The sequence below is a fragment of the Oncorhynchus nerka genome, linkage group LG27 (genome assembly GCF_034236695.1).
Source record: "Oncorhynchus nerka isolate Pitt River linkage group LG27, Oner_Uvic_2.0, whole genome shotgun sequence".
In the NCBI taxonomy this organism is placed as follows: domain Eukaryota; kingdom Metazoa; phylum Chordata; class Actinopteri; order Salmoniformes; family Salmonidae; genus Oncorhynchus; species Oncorhynchus nerka.
Window position 1 is genome coordinate 14,754,612 of NC_088422.1, and position 22,073 is coordinate 14,776,684.

The following is a 22,073-nucleotide window of genomic DNA, read 5'->3' on the forward strand; positions in this document are numbered from 1 at the left end:
ACCAGGGTCTTTAGTGACACCTCTAGCACTGATATGCAGTGCCTTAGACCGCTGCGCCACTCGGGAGTCAAAAGCAAATGGTCTGAATACTTATGCAAATCTGATATTTCTGTTTTATTTTTTAAAATAACTTTGCAAGAATTTCTAAAAAAAAAAAACAGTTTTTGCTTTGTCATTATGAGGTATTGTGTGTAGATTGATGAGGGAAAAAAACAAATGTTATTAATTTTAGAATAAGGCTGTAACATAACAAAATGTGGAAAAAGTCAAGGGGTTTGAATACTTTCTGATTGCGCTGTATGTGTTTTGCACTGAAGTGCACATTGCATAACGCTTTAATCAAGGCTGCCTTATTGTGCCTGATCAGATGCGTGGTTGCTTTGTTTGTGATATGAGTGGTGTATGTGTGTGTGTGTGTGTGTGTGTGCGGGGTGGATTTGAAGGCCATAGTAAAAATAGTCCAGCAGCCTGGGTTGGGGATTAGATGTGTGTTATAACAAGAAAGCTCAACAGGCTTTTCAGGGAACCTACCACAGAGTGCTGGAACAAGGACATCCTACCCACCATCTGTGGATGAGCCAGTCATGCAAGCTGTGCTGGGGGTTGCTGGAGTGGGTGGGATGGAAGAATAGAGCTCTCTCTGTTGAGGAGTGAGTTTGCTATAGGCTGTCTTCTCCTCACTCTGTTGAGGAGTGAGTTTGCTATAGGCTGTCTTCTCCTCACTCTGAGGAGTGAGTTTGAAATAGGCTGTCTTCTCCTCACCCTGTTGAGGAGTGAGTTTGCTATAGGCTGTCTTCTCCTCACTCTGTTGAGGAGTGAGTTTGCTATAGGCTGTCTTACTCTGTTGAGGAGTGAGTTTGCTCTTCTCCTCACTCTGTTGAGGAGTGAGTTTTCTATAGGCTGTCTTCTCCTCACCCTGTTGAGGAGTGAGTTTTCTATAGGCTGTCTTCTCCTCACCCTGTTGAGGAGTGAGTTTGCTATAGGCTGTCTTCTCCACACTCTGTTGAGGAGTGAGTTTGCTATAGACTGTCTTCTCCTCACTCTGTTGAGGAGTGAGTTTGCTATAGGCTGTCTTCTCCTCATTCTGTTGAGGAGTGAGTTTGCTATAGGCTGTCTTCTCCTCACTCTGTTGAGGAGTGAGTTTGCTATAGGCTGTCTTCTCCTCACTCTGTTGAGGAGTGAGTTTTCTATAGGCTGTCTTCTCCTCACCCTGTTGAGGAGTGAGTTTTCTATAGGCTGTCTTCTCCTCACCCTGTTGAGGAGTGAGTTTGCTATAGGCTGTCTTCTCCACACTCTGTTGAGGAGTGAGTTTGCTATAGGCTGTCTTCTCCTCACTCTGTTGAGGAGTGAGTTTGCTATAGGCTGTCTTCTCCTCATTCTGTTGAGGAGTGAGTTTGCTATAGGCTGTCTTCTCCTCATTCTCTTGAGGAGTGAGTTTTCTATAGGCTGTCTTCTCCTCACCCTGTTGAGGAGTGAGTTTTCTATAGGCTGTCTTCTCCTCACCCTGTTGAGGAGTGAGTTTTCTATAGGCTGTCTTCTCCTCACCCTGTTGAGGAGTGAGTTTTCTATAGGCTGTCTTCTCCTCACCCTGTTAAGGAGTGAGTTTGCTATAGGCTGTCTTCTCCTCACTCAGTTGAGGAGGATGTTTTCTATAGGCTGTCTTCTCCTCACCCTGTTGAGGAGTGAGTTTTCTATAGGCTGTCTTCTCCTCACCCTGTTGAGGAGTGAGTTTTCTATAGGCTGTCTTCTCCTCACTCTGTTGAGGAGTGAGTTTTCTATAGGCTGTCTTCTCCTCACCCTGTTGAGGAGTGAGTTTTCTATAGGCTGTCTTCTCCTCACCCTGTTGAGGAGTGAGTTTGCTATAGGCTGTCTTCTCCTCACTCTGTTGAGGAGTGAGTTTGCTATAGGCTGTCTTCTCCTCACTCTGTTGAGGCGTGAGTTTGCTATAGGCTGTCTTCTCCTCATTCTGTTGAGGAGTGAGTTTTCTATAGGCTGTCTTCTCCTCACCCTGTTGAGGAGTGAGTTTTCTATAGGCTGTCTTCTCCTCACCCTGTTGAGGAGTGAGTTTTCTATAGGCTGTCTTCTCCTCACCCTGTTAAGGAGTGAGTTTGCTATAGGCTGTCTTCTCCTCACCCTGTTAAGGAGTGAGTTTGCTATAGGCTGTCTTCTCCTCACTCTGTTGCTCTTCAAGGAAACCCTTTGGAACCAGACACTGCTGCTGCTTGTTGTTGATGTTTTTGTTTAACACACAACGCCTACTTGGTTGTTATGAGAAGGCACTGCCCCGTTGAGATGTCTTCTCTAAGGCTGGAGAGTAGAGCCATCATATTGAGGCTGTTCTGGATGGTAAAGGACAGGGCAGTATGAACCAGTTCTGACGAGGTTGACAGGGGGGGAGGGGGGGGGTCAGCCATTGTAGCTCCTACAAGCTGAATGAGTACTACACGCTGTAGACCAGCTGAATGACTACTACACGCTGTAGACCAGCTGAATGACTACTACACGCTGTAGACCAGCTGAATGACTACTACACGCTGTAGACCAGCTGAATGACTACTACACGCTGTAGACCAGCTGAATGACTACTACACGCTGTAGACCAGCTGAATGACTACTACACGCTGTAGACCAGCTGAATGACTACTACACGCTGTAGACCAGCTGAATGACTACTACACGCTGTAGACCAGCTGAATGACTACTACACGCTGCTAGACCAGCTGAATGACTACTACACGCTGTAGACCAGCTGAATGACTACTACACGCTGTAGACCAGCTGAATGACTACTACACGCTGTAGACCAGCTGAATGACTACTACACGCTGTAGACCAGCTGAATGACTACTACACACTGTAGACCAGCTGAATGACTACTACACGCTGTAGACCAGCTGAATGACTACTACACGCTGTAGACCAGCTGAATGACTACTACACAATGTAGACCAGCTGAATGACTACTACACACTGTAGACCAGCTGAATGACTACTACACGCTGTAGACCAGCTGAATGACTACTAGACCAGCTGCTGTAGACCAGCTGAATGACCAGCTACTACACACTGTAGACCAGCTGAATGACTACTACACGCTGTAGACCAGCTGAATGACTACTACACGCTGTAGACCAGCTGAATGACTACTACACGCTGTAGACCAGCTGAATGACCAGCTAATGACTACACACGCTGTAGACCAGCTGAATGACTACTACACGCTGTAGACCAGCTGAATGACTACTACACGCTGTAGACCAGCTGAATGACTACTACACGCTGTAGACCAGCTGAATGACTACTACACGCTGTAGACCAGCTGAATGACTACTACACGCTGTAGACCAGCTGAATGACTACTACACGCTGTAGACCAGCTGAATGACTACTACACGCTGTAGACCAGCTGAATGACTACTACACGCTGTAGACCAGCTGAATGACTACTACACGCTGTAGACCAGCTGAATGACTACTACACACTGTAGACCAGCTGAATGACTACTACACGCTGTAGACCAGCTGAATGACTACTACACGCTGTAGACCAGCTGAATGACTACTACACACTGTAGACCAGCTGAATGACTACTACACGCTGTAGACCAGCTGAATGACTGAATGACCAGCTGAATGACTACTACGCTGTAGACCAGCTGAATGACTACTACACACTGTAGACCAGCTGAATGACTACTACACACTGTAGACCAGCTGAATGACTACTACACACTGTAGACCAGCTGAATGACTACTACACGCTGTAGACCAGCTGAATGACTACTACACGCTGTAGACCAGCTGAATGACTACTACACGCTGTAGACCAGCTGAATGACTACTACACGCTGTAGACCAGCTGAATGACTACTACACGCTGTAGACCAGCTGAATGACTACTACACCAGCTGAATGACTACTACACGCTGTAGACCAGCTGAATGACCAGCTGAATGACTACTACACGCTGTAGACCAGCTGAATGACTACTACACGCTGTAGACCAGCTGAATGACTACTACACGCTGTAGACCAGCTGAATGACTACTACACGCTGTAGACCAGCTGAATGACTACTACACGCTGTAGACCAGCTGAATGACTACTACACACTGTAGACCAGCTGAATGACTACTACACACTGTAGACCAGCTGAATGACTACTACACGCTGTAGACCAGCTGAATGACTACTACACACTGTAGACCAGCTGAATGACTACTACACACTGTAGACCAGCTGAATGACTACTACACGCAGTAGACCAGCTGAATGACTACTACACGCTGTAGACCAGCTGAATGACTACTACACGCTGTAGACCAGCTGAATGACTACTACACGCTGTAGACCAGCTGAATGACTACTACACGCTGTAGACCAGCTGAATGACCAGCTGAATGACTACACACTGTAGACCAGCTGAATGACTACTACACACTGTAGACCAGCTGAATGACTACTACACCCTGTAGACCAGCTGAATGACTACTACACGCTGTAGACCAGCTGAATGACTACTACACACTGTAGACCAGCTGAATGACTACTACACGCTGTAGACCAGCTGAATGACTACTACACACTGTAGACCAGCTGAATGACTACTACACGCTGTAGACCAGCTGAATGACTACTACACACTGCCAGCTGAATGACTACTACACGACCAGCTGAATGACTACTACACGCTGTAGACCAGCTGAATGACTACTACACGCTGTAGACCAGCTGAATGACTACTACACGCTGTAGACCAGCTGAATGACTACTACACACTGTAGACCAGCTGTAGAGACCAGCTGAATGACTACTACACCCTGTAGACCAGCTGAATGACTACTACACGCTGTAGACCAGCTGAATGACTACTACACACTGTAGACCAGCTGAATGACTACTACACACTGTAGACCAGCTGAATGACTACTACACGCTGTAGACCAGCTGAATGACTACTACACACTGTAGACCAGCTGAATGACTACTACACACTGTAGACCAGCTGAATGACTACTACACGCTGTAGACCAGCTGAATGACTACTACACGCTGTAGACCAGCTGAATGACTACTACACACTGTAGACCAGCTGAATGACTACTACACACTGTAGACCAGCTGAATGACTACTACACGCTGTAGACCAGCTGAATGACTACTACACACTGTAGACCAGCTGAATGACTACTACACACTGTAGACCAGCTGAATGACTACTACACGCTGTAGACCAGCTGAATGACTACTACACACTGTAGACCAGCCAGCTGAATGACTACTACACACTGTAGACCAGCTGAATGACTACTACACACTGTAGACCAGCTGAATGACTACTACACACTGTAGACCAGCTGAATGACTACTACACACTGTAGACCAGCTGAATGACTACTACACACTGTAGACTGTAGACCAGCTGAATGACTACTACACACTGTGTAGACCAGCTGAATGACTACTACACACTGTAGACCAGCTGAATGACTACTACACGCTGTAGACCAGCTGAATGACTACTACACGCTGTAGACCAGCTGAATGACTACTACACACTGTAGACCAGCTGAATGACTACTACACACTGTAGACCAGCTGAATGACTACTACACACTGTATACCAGCTGAATGACTACTACACACTGTAGACCAGCTGAATGACTACTACACACTGTATACCAGCTGAATGACTACTACACCCTGTAGACCAGCTGAATGACTACTACACGCTGTAGACCAGCTGAATGACTACTACACGCTGTACACCAGCTGAACGACTACTACACGCTGTACACCAGCTGAATGACTACTACACGCTGTAGACCAGCTGAATGACTACTACACGCTGTAGACCAGCTGAATGACTACTACACACTGTAGACCAGCTGAATGACTACTACACACTGTAGACCAGCTGAATGACTACTACACGCTGTACACCAGCTGAATGACTACTACACGCTGTAGACCAGCTGAATGACTACTACACACTGTAGACCAGCTGAATGACTACTACACGCTGTACACCAGCTGAATGACTACTACACGCTGTAGACCAGCTGAATGACTACTACACACTGTAGACCAGCTGAACGACTACTACACGCTGTACACCAGCTGAATGACTACTACACGCTGTACACCAGCTGAATGACTACTACACGCTGTAGACCAGCTGAATGACTACTACACACTGTAGACCAGCTGAATGACTACTACACGCTGTACACCAGCTGAATGACTACTACACGCTGTAGACCAGCTGAATGACTACTACACACTGTAGACCAGCTGAACGACTACTACACGCTGTACACCAGCTGAATGACTACTACACGCTGTAGACCAGCTGAATGACTACTACACGCTGTAGACCAGCTGAATGACTACTACACGCTGTAGACCAGCTGAATGACTACTACACACTGTAGACCAGCTGAATGACTACTACACACTGTAGACCAGCTGAATGACTACTACACACTGTAGACCAGCTGAATGACTACTACACACTGTAGACCAGCTGAATGACTACTACACACTGTAGACCAGCTGAATGACTACTACAGTGGGCTCCAAAATGACTGGCACCCCTGACTGGCAATGCACAAACAATACTTTAAAAAATATAAACAATATAATTACAGAGATAAACTCAAAATACCAACATGTGAGAAACACTGTACTTTATTAATGTTTCCATGGAACCAACCAAAATCATACAATTATTTAATACAAAATAAATTGAACCAAAATCAAGGTTTCATAGTTATTGGCACTCCTCATTTAGTACTTAGTGCAACCACCTCTGGCAAGGACAACAGCATGGAGTCTTTTCCTGTGATGTTTGACAAGGTTAAGGAACACATTTGGAGGGATTATGGACCATTCCTCTATGCAGATCCCTTCAAGATCCTTCACATTCTTGGGTTTGTGCTTACCAACTGCCCTCTTCAACTCAGCCCACAGGTTTTCCATTGGATTGAGGTCCGGCCACTGAGATGGCCATGGCAGAACATTGATTTTATTGTCAAAGAACCATTTCTGTGTGGATCTTGAGGTATGTTGTGGGTCATTGTCTTGTTGGAAAGTCCACCTACAGTCAAGTCCCAGCCTTTAAAAAATATATATATATTTGACCTTTATTTAACTAAGCAAGTCAGTTAAGAACAAATTCTTATTTTCAATGACGGCCTAGGAACAGTGGGTTAACTGCCTGTTCAGGGGCAGAACGACAGATTTGTACCTTGTCAGCTCGGGGATTTGAACTTGCAACCTTTCGGTCCAACACTCTAACCACTAGGCTACCCTGCCGCCCCTTCTGGCAGAGGCAACCAGATTGTCAGCCAAAATTGCCTGATACTTGGTGGAATTTATTGTGCTATCAATCTTAACCAGTGCCTCTGGACCTCTGGAATTAAAACAGCCCCAAAACATCACTGACCCCCCTCCATATTTCACCGTGGGTATGAGGTTCCTCTCCTTGCATGCATCTCTGTTTCGACGCCAAATATGCCGATGCTGTATCTGACCAAAATGTTCAATATCAGTCTCATCTGCCCAGAGCACCTTCCTCCACTCATAATTGAAATGATGTTTGGCAAACTCCAAGCACTTGTGTCTGTGTCTTGGGGTCAGAAAGGGCTTTCTTCTGGCAACCCTTCCAAAGAGCCTGTGGAGGTGGCGTCTGATGGTGCTTTCTGAAACCTGGTGACCCCAAGACACTACCAAGGCCTGCAATTCTTTCACAGTGATTATTGGGGATTTTGTTGGTTCTCTCACCATCCTCCTCCCTATCCTGGGGGGAAAAATGCATTTGCGTCCTCTACCCGTGAGGTTTTCAACTGTTCCATATCTTTTTATTTAAAATAAAATGCCCTGACAGTGCTCAGTGGTATATTCAATAGTTTGTGGATCTTCTTGTAGCCATTACCAGATTTATGAAGGTCTACAACCATCTGTCTCTTTTGAACTGCCAGTTCTTTTTGTTCTTCATGGTGTTGGATGACAGCGGGATATTGCATGTGTGTTACCTCATTTTTATACCCTAGTGAAACAGGAAGTGATGTAATGGCTCAATATAGTTCCTTAAGACTTAGATAAACTTAAATAAGTGGAATTTAATTTGTGGTTTAATTTTGGTAGATGTTATTTACAATAGTCTTTAAGGGTGCCATTAATTGTGAAACCTTGATTTGGAGGACATTGATTTTTAATTAAATCAATAAATAATTTTGGTTGGTTCCATTGAAACATTAATAAAGTACAGTATTTCTCACATGTTGGTATTATGAGTTTCTCTGTAATTATATTGTTTATATTTATTTAAGCATTGTTTGTGCATTGCCAGTCAGGGGTGCCAGAAATTTTGGAGCCCACTGTACACACTGTAGACCACTGAATGACTACTACATGGCCACAGGACAGGTACTCCAATAGTGCAGTAGGCCGACAGACCGACCGACGCAGTCGGCTAGGTGTTCTGACATGGTCTGGTTGCTCGGGACATGGAGGTTGCTGCTATGCTCCAACCCATGCCCTATAGCTGGAAGGTGTGTGTGTGTGTGTACTATACCTGAGCTGTTGGTGCGCCCGCGGTACACGTCGTCGTAGGCCTTCCACTGCTGTGTGACCTGGTAGGCATGAATAAACACCACCAGTACCCCAACCAGGCAGATGAGAGGCACCAGGGCTGCTGTACACAGAGCAGCATAGATATTAGGAATGAAACACCTGCAGAGAGAGAGAGACAGGGAAGAGAAAGAGAGAAAGGGGTGGGAGAGAGAGAGGGGGGGAGAAGAGAGAGAGGGGTGTAGAATGAAGAAAGAGAGCAGGGAGAGAGAGAGAGAGAGAGAGAGGGGGGGAGTGAGAGAGAGAGGGGGAGGGAGAGAGTGAGAGAGAGAGAGAGGAGGAGGGGAAAAGAGAGAGACAGGGGGTGTTATTACAAAAAAACTTGCAGTAAACTGCCAAGGAAAGGAGCAAACGTAAGCTATGTTATTTTACTATGCTGCATTACAGTAGGTCAAGATCTTGTTGCTTCAACATCCTTAAACAGGATCTTGGCCCTGATACATCTGAGCCTTCACAACACACTCAGAATTCCCAGTTAATAACACGCTTCAAAGACATTTCCTTTCTGTACAAACATGAAGTTAAACCTCCCTCTCACCACTAGTTCAGCCCTGAAGCAACCTGGGGATAACATCTAAATACACTAAAGTGTTTTTCTGTTTAAGACTTTCGGGAGGGGGCAAACAAAACATTTTCCCTCCTTTTTAAAATGGAGTCTTGTTTTTTTAGAGCTTTATGTCGATATATCTGCTCTGTTTGCCCTCACTTGTATTCTCTCCAGTCTTCAGGGTGCCAAAGTGACAGACAGGTGGAGAGCGTGGCACAAGGGCAGGACTGCTCTCACCTCTGCTGCTGGTTAGGGAATGGTTAGAACTATCTGGCAGGGGATCAGATCCACCACTGTCTCTGACCACTTCAAATAAAACATCTAACACTTCTCTTCCAAGCTCTGGTCAAATACTGATCCTGGGCTCTATCATAACAAACCTAATGCAATGGTCCATCTAAGTGCTGGTGGTGGTGCTATCAGTTCAAGGGTGTGTCAGAAATCTTTTTGATAACAAGCAAGACCGATGGGTGCAGTGCTGGCGGTGGTGGTGCTAAATGGCTGGATATTGATTAATAAATCAATTGTATGTGTCGAGGCTTGACCCCTTCACTGGCCAATCAGAACCTGCTCCATGGCTAAATATGTGGTTGCTTCAAGTTGTGTTTACGGTCTTTTATGTGTTGACTTTGAATCAACTCCAATTCCAATGTTAGTCGCTTATAGTTTGTTAAATAGCTTTCAAAAGAAAAAATATATTTTTTATAGATCTATCCAATCTTTGCTTAATACATTAACTTGAACCTATTTGCAGTCCACATTGTTGTAAGTAATTGCATGGCTTCAATATGGAAATATATAGGCCTACATAGCATGCACACTGATAAAAGAGCTAGGCCTACATAGCATGCACACTGATAAAAGAGCTAGGCCTACATAGCATGCACACTGATAAAAGAGCTAGGCCTACATAGCATGCACACTGATAAAAGAGCTAGGCCTACATAGCATGCACACTGATAAAAGAGCTAGGCCTACATAGCATGCACACTGATAAAAGAGCTAGGCCTACATAGCATGCACACTGATAAAGGAGCTAGGCCTACATAGCATGCACACTGATAAAAGAGATAGGCCTACATAGCATGCACACTGATAAAGGAGCTAGGCCTACATAGCATGCACACTGATAAAGGAGCTAGGCCTACATAGCATGCACACTGATAAAAGAGATAGGCCTACATAGCATGCACACTGATAAAAGAGCTAGGCCTACATAGCATGCACACTGATAAAAGAGATAGGCCTACTGTAAATTGCATTATGGTTGAGTATGGACATGCCAAAAATTATCGGTAAGCAAGATTCAATTCATTATTGATAAGGCCTAAAAAGACAGCGAAACAAAACAAATAGGCTGTCTAAATACACTTACAGACACCATAATTTCTTCCTGTGGGCATATAATATTAAAACAACGCAGACTAAGGAGGGTTTTACGAACACATCTACACTTTTCACAGTAGCTGGACAAAGATCCAATATCAAGAGAAAAGGAGAATGTCCACTGTTATAGTGCTGCCAAATAGAATGTTTTATGAACTTCGGAATCATTTTACAGATCAGATCGCATTCATACTTCTTCAGAAGTTGCATTGCATGAGCGCCACAGACGTTCTCACCATAAAACCAGGATGGTGAAACATTTTAATATGTTTGGTTTTAGTCAAACTAAACGAAAAACAAGCTATCTGTATTTTTTTAAACAAACAAATGTAAAATGTAATGCTATTATAAAATCGTAAGGATAAAAAAAGACTGCCCTTGAACCATGCTTCTTCATAGTAGGCCTAGGCTAGGTATATCCTATGGGTTTTTGAAAATATGAAACGGAATTCAAGCAATTGTTACAGGGAAATATCTTCTAAATACGAGGTTCACCGGTTCTCATGTCTCGTTTCATGATGGGCATGGACACATGTAGCCAACATCATGGAGGGGTTTTACGCACGTCCCAAACGTAAAATAATGTAAGCCTGCCTACAATACATAGATAAAAAGGAAATGTCAGCGCACTGTTTCACTCCTCTCAAACTTGATCTTTTAATAAAGCTTTGGTGATTAAAACATATTTCCAAGCAGTCTTACGAGCAAAACTCTTTATCCACAGTCTTGACAAATTTGTGGACTAATTGGACAACAACAACAAAAAGCCTTCATTGAGAGGAGGTGAGGCTATGTTTGGTTTTTAATCAAATAAAACTAGAGGGGCCTCCCAAGTGTGGTCTAAGGCACTGCATTGCAGTGCTTGAGGTGTCACTACAGACCCGGGTTCGACCCCAGGCTGTGTCACAGCCAGCCGTTGACCCGGGAGACCCATGAGGCCCAGCGTCGTTTAGGTTTGGGTTTGGGGAGGGTTTGGTTGGCCGGGATTTCCCTGTCCCAACGTGCTCTAGCGACTCCTTGTGGTGAGCCAAGCGCCTGCAAGCTGCCATCGGTCACCAGTTGCACAGTGTTTCCTCCGACACATTGGTGCTTCTGGGTTAAGTGAGCAGCGTGTCAAGAAGCAGTGCGGCTTGGCAGGGTCGTGTTTTGGAGGACGCATGGCTCTCGACCTTCACCTGTCCCAAGTCCGTACGGGAGTTGCAGCGATGGGACAAGATAAACTACCAATTGGGGAGAAAAAGGGGTAAAACTACAACAACAAAAATACAAACAAAACAAAAAACGTGTTTTATAATGTTTGTAAATACGAAGTATACAGGCACTAAAAGCACATTACTCTTGTAACATATGGGAAGTCTGCATCACAGCTGGATAGGCTGTTTCCGCTGTCAGAACAAGCTAAAACCAGCTTTTGGTTGGTTTTAAATATCCCTAACAGGGCTGCCTGAAATGAACACTTTAGATCATGTTTTTAAGACACACCTTAAATATTTCCACCACTACCATCTTAGCAGGTTGATGAGCTGAAATACAGTGCAGTTACTTTGCCGTGTTAGTGTATGGTGTGTGTATGTGTGTGTATGGTGTGTGTGTGTGTGTGTGTGTATGGTGTGTGTGTGTGTGTGTGTGTGTGTGTGTGTGTGTGTATGGTGTGTGTGTGTGTGTGTATGGTGTGTGTATGGTGTGTGTATGGTATGTGTATGGTGTGTGTGTGTATGTGTGTATGTGTGTGTTTAAGCTCACACTCAGTGTTTGTGCCCTTGCAGCAGCACATTCCACCATGGTTGGAGAGGGTAAATAGTTCAGGACAGCACCACAAACACAACACACTGCCTAGGGAGAGTGCAGCAAGTATGTGTGTTCTTTCAGAGGGGTATCCCAGCCCCAAAGGCCCTCAAGTTACCCTCCCAGTGTTAAGCCTAGCCATGGTGTCCAGTCCAAGCTAGGCCAAGCAGCTAGCTGCTCTATGGCCAGCCACAGTCAGACCCCCCATGGTTCCTTGTTATGGATCTAAACAATACAGCAGGTACAATATTCATATTGCCTGCCTGCCTGCCTGCCTGCCTCTGCCTGCCTGCCTGCCTGCCTCTGCCTGCCTGCCTGCCTGCCTCTGCCTGCCTGCCTGCCTCTGCCTGCCTGCCTCTGCCTGCCTCTGCCTCTGCCTGCCTGCCTGCCTGCTTCTCTCTCTCCAATTTGTTCTGCCTCTGCCCTCCCTACTCTCTGCCTTTCTCTCTCCCCCTCCTTTGTGGTAATCTATTCGGAGGAATTCACTCCCATAATCTGTCCAGTACCTGTTGTGTTCTAATGGTGTCACTAAGAAGGTTGGGAGTCTGTGTCTGGCTCTGGGGAAAAAAACAACCCTAACTTGTGACTTGACGTTTATCTCAATAAGAATGCCAACGGTGCCATCTCACAGGACACAAATACAGCTGTACCCTCCTCCATCCGGATAAATAATACATGTTAGACATAGTAGAATGTGAAGTATGTGAAATAATAATAATACAGTACTGCATCATGTTCTTCCTGCTTGAGGAAGTGTAAACAGACATGTGGTGTGGTGTTTGTGTGTCCTTGTGGGAAGAGTTGGTCCTGGAACTCTTGGGTTGCAATCTAATAATCTCTCCTCTCTACTGAAGTGTGCACTTGTTCACTTTCCCTCATAGATTTGAAAGGAAATGACTGGTTTATGGAAATTCACTCTAGACCATGCTTACACCAATTCTAATGCTTTTACATTAGTGGAAAGGAGTGAACGAGTGCATAGTTCAGCGAGAAGGAGAGATTTTTGGGACGCGGGACTTAACAAGTTGATTAATATCATGTTGTAAGGATGTGATGTCCTCCACTTGAAATGGGCAATGAATTCTTATATGCAGACCAGTTTGAGAACTACAGCACGGGACATTAAATCATTAAACCTTCCTCATTGGCACACCTACCTTATACACACTGGCTCCTTATCAACTTCAATGTAGAGTTAATCACTCAGAAGTGGTTATCTTCCAACCTCCACCCTCTGTACTGCTCTACAACCTGCACCCTCCACCCCCTGTACCGCTCTCCCACCCTCTACCACCTGTACCGCTCTCCCACCCTCCACCCCTGTTACCGCTCTCCCAACCTCCACCCCCCCCTACCACTCTCCCACCCTCCACCCCTAGTACCGCTCTCCCACCCTTCACCCCCTGTACCACTCTCCCACCCTCCACCCCTGTATCGCTCTCCCACCCTCCACCCCCTGTACCACTCTCCCACCCTCCACCCCCTGTACCACTCTCCCACCCTCCACCCCCTGTATCGCTCTCCCACCCTTCACCCCCTGTACCGCTCTCCCACCCTCCACCCCCTGTACCGCTCTCCCACCCTTCACCCCCTGTACCGCTCTCCCACCCTCCACCCCCTGTACCACTCTCCCACCCTCCACCCCCCTGTACACACACACAGTCATGGGCAGGGTTAATTCTGAGTAAGGACCTCTATGTGCAGTACATACAGCTCCCGGAGGTGTTCATACAGCTCACGGGGGTGTACACCTCAGGACCTGCTGACTAAACTATTCTTCTGACCATAGACCTGGCTGTTGACCATAGCCTAACAAGGAAGCTGGGTAGACACCTGGTAGACTGGAATGGACCTACTCAAGTAACCAGAACTGGGAACATATAGGTGTGTAACTTACACATTCCTCATCCGACTATGATTAAGTGTGTGTGTGTTTGTTTGTGAGAGTGTGTATATAACATCAGGCTCTGAGTTAAGTACTGTGTGTGTATATGTAAGAATAATTTGTGTTTGTGTCATACAAAGCATGTGGGTATTTCCCTTTTCATTCACCAAGTGTGTGTGCGCTCCAGTGAGTGTGTGTACTCCTGTGTGTGTGTGTGTGTGTGTTTGTGTGTGTACTCCTGAGTGCGTTTCCTTCACTCACACATCCCCATGCACCAGGCCGTAGACACGGTGTATGGTCCAGCCAAAGCCCCCCAGCAGAACGATGACCAGGATGATGATGACCAGAGCAGGAAGTCCCCAGCCCAGCAGGAAGTAGACCAGGTAACGTCTCTCTGTCTGCTCATCGTTCATCACCAACACCTGCCAGAAGTTTACCGCCTGAGAGGGGTGGGACAAAAGAGAGGAGTGAGGTGGAGGAGAGGCAGGGAGGAGGAAGAGGAGAGGGGTGGAGGGGAGGATAGGCAGGAGGAGGAGGAGAGGGGTGGAGGAGGAGTAGGAGGAGGAGAGGGGTGGAGGAGAGGGTAGGGAGGAGGAGGAGGAGAGGAGAGGGAGTGGAGGAGAGGGATAGGCAGGAGGAGGAGGAGAGGGGTGGAGGAGGAGTAGGAGGAGGAGAGGGGTGGAGGAGAGGGTAGGGAGGAGGGAGGAGGAGAGGGGTGGAGGAGGAGTAGGAGGAGGAGAGGGGTGGAGGAGAGGATAGGGAGGAGGAGGAGGAGAGGAGAGGAGTGGAGGAGAGGATAGGCAGGAGGAGGAGGAGAGGGGGTGGAGGAGGAGTAGGAGGAGGAGAGGGGTGGAGGAGAGGGTAGGGAGGAGGAGGAGGAGGAGAGGAGAGGAGTGGAGGAGAGGATAGGCAGGAGGAGGAGGAGAGGGGTGGAGGAGAGGATAGGCAGGAGGAGGAGGAGAGGGGTGGAGGAGGAGTAGGAGGAGGAGAGGGGTGGAGGAGAGGATAGGGAGGAGGAAGAGGAGAGGGGTGGAGGAGAGGATAGGCAGGAGGAGGGGGAGGGGGTGGAGGAGGAGGAGGAGAGGGTAGGGAGGAGGGGGAGGAGAGGGTTGGATGAAGAGGAGAGGGGTGGAGGAGGAGGAGGAGTGAGGTGGAGGAGAGGGTAGGGAGGAGGAGAGGGGTGGAGGAGGAGGAGGAGAGGGGTGGAGGAGGAGGAGGAGAGGGGTGGAGGAGGAGGAGGAGAGGGGGTGGAGGAGGAGGAGAGGGGGGAGTGAGGTGGAGGGGAGGAGGAGTGAGGTGGAGGAGAGGGTAGGGCGGAGGAGAGGGTAGGGAGGAGGAGAGGTTAGGGAGGAGGAGAGGGTAGGGCGGAGGAGAGGGTAGGGAGGAGGAGAGGGTAGGGCGGAGGAGAGGGTAGGGAGGAGGAGAGGGTAGGGCGGAGGAGAGGGTAGGGCGGAGGAGAGGGTAGGGAGGAGGAGAGGGTAGGGCGGAGGAGAGGGTAGGGGCGGAGGAGAGGGTAGGGAGGAGGAGGAGGAGAGGGGTGGAGGAGGAGGAGAGGGGTGGAGGAGGAGGAGGAGGAGAGGGGTGGAGGAGAGGGTAGGGAGGAGGAGGAGGAGAGGGGTGGAGGAGGAGGAGAGGGGTGGAGGAGGAGTGAGGTGGAGGAGAGGGTAGGAAGGAGGAGAGGGTAGGGCAGAGGAGAGGGTAGGAAGGAGGAGAGGGTAGGGAGGAGGAGAGGGTAGGGAGGAGGAGAGGTTAGGGAGGAGGAGAGGGTAGGGCGGAGGAGAGGGTAGGGAGGAGGAGAGGGTAGGGCGGAGGAGAGGAGATTTAAAGAGGAAGAAGAGCAACAGGTGGTTATCAGCAGAAGAGCCATAGAAACGTGCAGCAGCCACACGGCTCACTGCTATCCGTTTTGTAATGGAGTAGCAGGCTTGGATGATCTCCCTAGGTATTAGATACTGGACATCTTGTCCAAGAGAGGCTTACGCTAACTACACTACATATCTCCAGCTTGTGATGACAACACCTGTAGAAGGCCTATCCACACGTTCCTCATCCTTTTGTACATGTTGTACAATGCTTGAAGTGAGGATTTCACAGTAAAAGGACAACAGAACATTCCACATGATTCCATTTATGAGCTGATGAGTGATCGGGTGGACATGGGGTCAAACACAAGTGACATAAAACCACAACCTCCTTCTCAAAACCCTCTGCTTCCATAATCATTGTCATTCTCTAGGTGTTGTATCATCAGTGGCAGAGAGGGAGAGCAATATATATAAAGAGAGAGTTGGAGTGAGAGAGATAGCTATAGGAAGATAGAGAGATAAAGAGAGAGAGTTGTAGGGAACTAGACAGCTACAGGGAGAGAGAGAGATAAAGAGAGAGAGTTGGAGGGAGAGCGAGCTAGGGGAGAGAGAGTTGGAGAGAGAGAGACAGCTAGAGGGAGAGAGAGAGATAAAGAGAGAGAGAGAGAGTTGGAGAGAGAGACAGCTAGAGAGAGAGAGACAGCTAGAGGGAGAGAGAGAGCTGGAGGGAGAGAGAGAGCTGGAGGGAGAGAGAGAGCTGGAGGGAGAGAGAGAGCTGGAGGGCGAGATATATATAAATAGAGAGAGTTGGAGAGAGAGAGACAGCTATAACAAAGCCATCACCTACAGAGATTTGATCTATTTTAGTCCCCATTTGGACTAATCTTCCAAGAGTCCTTAAACATTAAAATACAATTTATAATACGAACACATTTCCACATATAACACATTATTACAAACATACATAATACACTAGCATAATGACCCAATAAATACTCAATCTAAAAAAATATAGATTCTTCATCTACTTTAGTCCCACAACATTTCTATGTATTATATTTAAATCGTTTTAAAATAATGTTTAAATGTATATATTGAAAGGTTTCTGGTTTGCTCAGTTAATTTATTCCATTTCTTTATTGCTCTAAATAGAAATGGTCTTTTGCCTATTTCTCTTTTCTGTCTAGACAACTCATAGATGGTGGAAATCTATTCCCATATTTATGGAATGTCTGTCTCTTACCTACTGAATACTTTTCTGTCTAGACAACTCATAGATGGTGGAAATCTATTCCTCATATTTACAGAATGTCTGTCTCTTACCAACTGAATACCGTTGTGAATAGAACTTGGCCGTTTTAAATGATGTATATTAGGAAATAAAATAAGCATGTTCCTTTCAATTATCTTATCGATTGATGACCAACCAAGAACATTGCGCATGACTGCAACAGAAGAACCATATCTCCACCTTAAAACAATCCTTGCTGCTTTGTTCTGTTCAGTCTGCAGTCTCCTAACTTCACTAGATGATGCATTTCTCCAGACCACAGAACAGTAGTTCACCTGACTCTCAACCAATGCCTGTGTTATTTGCTGACAAACTTTTCCTGGTAAATATTTAGCTATCCTTCTGATTATACATGCTGTTTTAATATATCTATTTTTTACATAGATTAGTTATTTGAGACGACCATGATAAGCAGTTGTCTAGCTGCACTCCCAATAGTTTGGTTTCTGCCACTTATTCAATTTGTACTCCTCCCATACTTAATTGTATCCCATGCTGTTTTGGCCTTTTCCTAGTGGAACAGACCAACATAACTTTGGTTTTCTTGGTGTTTAAAACAAGTTTGTTTTGGCAAACCCACTCCCTAATATTCCCCAAATCTCCTTGTAAAGCTTGCTGTACCTGTTGAACCGATTGTCTTGCTGCATAAATTGTAGTGTAATCTGCAAATATACTAGCTTGAGTTTCAGCTAAGGCATGGGGAAGGTCTTTGGTATATATTAAATAGAGAAGTGGCCCAAGGCAGCTGCCCTGCGGTATTCCACAGTTTAACACATGAGGGGAAGAAAATGAACCATTAATATAGGTGGACTGTTTCCTGTCAGTTAGATATGACTGTAACCAATTCAATGCTACCTCCTTAAAACCATAATGCATTAATTTTGTCAAAAAAATAGTACCACCACAACCTGCCATTATCCATAGCATTGAGCCACTGATCAGTCATGTCAACCAATGCAGTGGTAGTGGAATGGTTTTTGCTGTAAGAAGGCTGATTGGCTGTAATCAGATCATTCTTTTCCATGTACTCCCATATTTGTCTACTCACAATACCCTCCAATATCTTACTGAGTGAAGGGAGTAGACTAATTGGTCGACTATTGGCAGGAATAATGGGTTCTTGGCAGTCTTTCGGAATAGGACACAGTTTCGTATGCTTCCATACATTTGGCTATATCCCCTTTTCCAGTGACCAATTAAATATGTATCTCAGTGGAACTGCAATCTGGGGAGCAGCACAGTGAAGCAAAAAAATTGTCCATAAGACCATAACCTGTAGATTTACCATCAGGTAATGACTTCAATAGGTTTAACACCTCCTCCACTGACACCGTTTGCAGACTAAAAGAGCAGAGCTTGTTGCTCATAACATGATCATCAATCCATTGGACAATAGCTTGTTTGGAAGAATGTATGTTTACATTGTTGCTCGGTAAATTCATTTTCTTTTTTAAAAATCTGCAAAATGATTGGCAACATCAACTGGTTTTGTTATTATTCTCCCGTCAACCTCCACACTAGATGGGCATGATGAGATAGATGTACCAAGCCAACCTCCACACTAGATGGGCATAATGAGATAGATGTACCAAGTAAGCCCTTAACTGTTTTACAATCATTTTTACAATCAATAAAAGCATTGTTGTAAAATAACTTTTTTTCTCTTTTGATTCAATTTAACTGCATAATTACATAATGTTCTATAATTCTGTTCATCAATTTCTAATTTTGACTCGGCTGCTAAGACCTTTGCCATATTTCTTTGAGAAAAAGCCTCACCCAGTTCATCATCAATCCATGGAGATGGACGGGCACCAACTGTACTCTTTCTTACTGGGGCATGATGGTCCATTACCTCAGTGAGCAAATCAATAAAACATTCTGTAGCGTGATTTAAATCATCCTCTAGATAAATCAGCTCCCAGGGTACAGCAGCCAAATCATTTAGAAAGAGCTCATGATTAAATGTTTTAAAATTTCTCTTAACCACAATCCTAGGGGGTTTCTTTGAAACCTTGGTGTTCATGGTTATGGTCACAATATTATGGTCTGTCCAGCCCACTGGCATTGATCTGGCTTTTAAGCATTGCAATGGTATATTACAAAAAAATCAGATCAATGCACGTGTCTGAACGATGACCCAACTTAATTGAAGATCTAGTTAACCATTTGTCTCAAACCACAGTTCTTGGCATATCTCATCAATTTTGTTCTATTCAAATTATTGTGATCCTTCCAATGTATATTAAAATCACCCAAGATAAATACATCTCTGTATGCTATCTGTGGCCTGGTCAAACCCAGTACATAAATCATCCAGATAGGACACCGTAGAGCTAGGAGGTCTATACACATCCTACCAATATGGGTGCCTGGTGAGGCAGATGTACCTGAGCCCATAGTGCCTCTACTTGTCATACATTAAGGTCATCCCTTCTCTTAAAAGGTATATGATTCTGAATGTACAGAGCTACACCCCCACCATTCCTATTCCTGTCCCTTCGATGTAGACTATCCATGATTCCTGTCCCTTCGATGTAGACTATCCATGAATGTTAATTTGTCCATAATTTACATGCATTTAAATGTGTTTCGGTCAAAGCCTAAATATGAATATTATTTACAGTATGTTGATCAAGTTAAAAACCTCATGTATTTTGTTAGAGAGACAGCTATAACAAAGCCATCACCTACAGAGAGATGAACCTGGAGAAGAGTCCCCTAAGCAAGCTGTTCCTGGGGCTCTGTTCACAAACACAAACACACCCCACAGAGCCCCGGGACAGCAGAACAATTAGAAACAACCAACTCATGAGAAAACAAAAAGATAATTACTTGACACACTGGAAAGAATTAACAAAAAAACTGAGCAAACTAGAATGCTATTTGGCCCTCAACATCATTACAACACTGTATATATACATAATATGACATTTGTAATGTCTTTATTCTTTTGGAACTTCTGTAAGTGTAATGTTTACTGTTCATTTTTATTGTTTATTTCACTTTTGTATATTATCTACTTCACTTGCTTTGGCAATGTTAACATATGTTTCCCATGCTAATAAAGCCCCTTGAATTGAACTGAATTTATATGAAGAGAGAGAGAGAGTTGGAGGGAGACAGACAGCTAGAGAGGGAGAGAGAGATAAAGAGAGAGACTGTTGTGTAACACATCATATTAGACAGCTAACAGAGTGCCACTTTAATTGAGCTCCAGCAGTGATAGCTGGGCGTGCAAATAACTGCATTAGGAGTTTGTGCTGTGCTGTTCCCTTGCTCCGGTTAAGCCGGATGAGGCTTTGGCAGGTGTTGGTTAGCCGTTATGCACTGTTGTGGAGCCCTACGGTACAGAAAGACAGTTCTGGGAGGACATCTCTATCCAAGGTGCTCAGTGTAACGACTCATAGCCTGGCTGATTCAACTACAGACTTGTGTTCTGTCAAGGGGCCGACCTGTATTTCCCCATTGCAGCGCTTCAGTGCACCGTTGACTCAAGGCTTGATGAGTGCAATAAGCATGGTCTACGAAAGCCTCCTGGCTGGCGCCCCCCGCATATGCCACTTAGAAAAAAGCTGATACTTGCTGACTCAAAGAGAGGGGGGTAATCCTCTGATCAATAGTATGGAGTATAAGGAAGGGTAGGAACATGTCAACAGAGCCAGGGGAAGGCACAGTGATGCAGAAATGTTGGTGTTTTACCCCACATATTACTAGGAGTTTAGATATATAGAGTGTGCAAGTGTAGCTGACAGAGCCAGAGATATCATCGATATTCTCATGAGCTACTGTCCCACTATACAATATAGCACAGTATTTTTTACATTTTTTTTATTTTAAATTGAACCTTTATTTAACTAGACAAGTCAGTTAAGAACACATTCTTATTTACAATGACAGCCTAAGAACAGTGGGTTAACTGCCTTGTTCAGGTGCAGAATGACAGATTTTTACCTTGTCAGCTCGGGGATTCGATCCAGCAACCTTTCGGTTACTGGTCCAACACTCTAACCACTAGTCTACCTGCCACCCCGAAAATGTATTTTTGAATAATGTATTTTATACAGTCATTTTTGCTTGTCTTTATCAAGGGTGTCAATACTGTAATTTCAGACCTGATGGTACATGACCTGTTTATTCACATGGTTGGATTAACAGATGGAACATATTTGGAAATGTAATGAGACTTATCAAACCAAAGCTGTCCTGGTTAGTTTAGGGTTAGAGCAGGGGGCATATGTTTCAAATGTCTCAGAGTAGGATTGCTGATTTAGGATCAGTTTTGCCTAGGGGCAGAACAAATTACAAATACTCTCCTTACTGTAATTGAGTAGCCATTCCGAGTACTTGTACTTTGAGTATTTTTCAGTCAGTAATTTTACTTACTTACTGTAAGTTTTGAATTAAGTATTGTACTTCGGTACCTTTTTAAAACCATCCATTACAGAGTAGAATTTTGTAGGCTATCATTATTAGTAGATCATGATGGGAAGTTTGCGAGCGGGAGCCCTTGGAGCCAGAAAAAAATGGTATCGTTGTTTAGTCAGTAACCAATCAAATTAAACACATGCAAAAAACAGGCCAATCAAATCAAGCTGTTCGCACAAACTTATGGTGGTCGGAAGATTTTCAAAAACAACTTTCATTGATGTCACAAAAGAGAGGAACTTTTTTAAAAATCAAAGTGGTGTCTAAGGACCCAGTGTCCAAGGAGGAGAATCCCCGGCCGCATTTAATACC

The 22,073-nt window shown here is 45.2% G+C and overlaps 1 protein-coding gene across 1 annotated transcript in view; it reads right to left on the reverse strand.

Moving 5' to 3' along the window:
* LOC115111158 (adhesion G-protein coupled receptor V1-like) overlaps positions 1 to 22,073 on the reverse strand; it is a 248,439-nt gene that overhangs the window by 32,599 nt on the left and 193,767 nt on the right. The window contains exons 84-85 of the mRNA XM_065011405.1: positions 14,499 to 14,677; positions 8,579 to 8,736 (exon numbers count right to left, since the gene is read on the reverse strand). Coding sequence (XP_064867477.1) covers positions 8,579 to 8,736; positions 14,499 to 14,677 — 337 coding nt within the window. The remainder of the gene's footprint in view (positions 1 to 8,578; positions 8,737 to 14,498; positions 14,678 to 22,073) is intronic.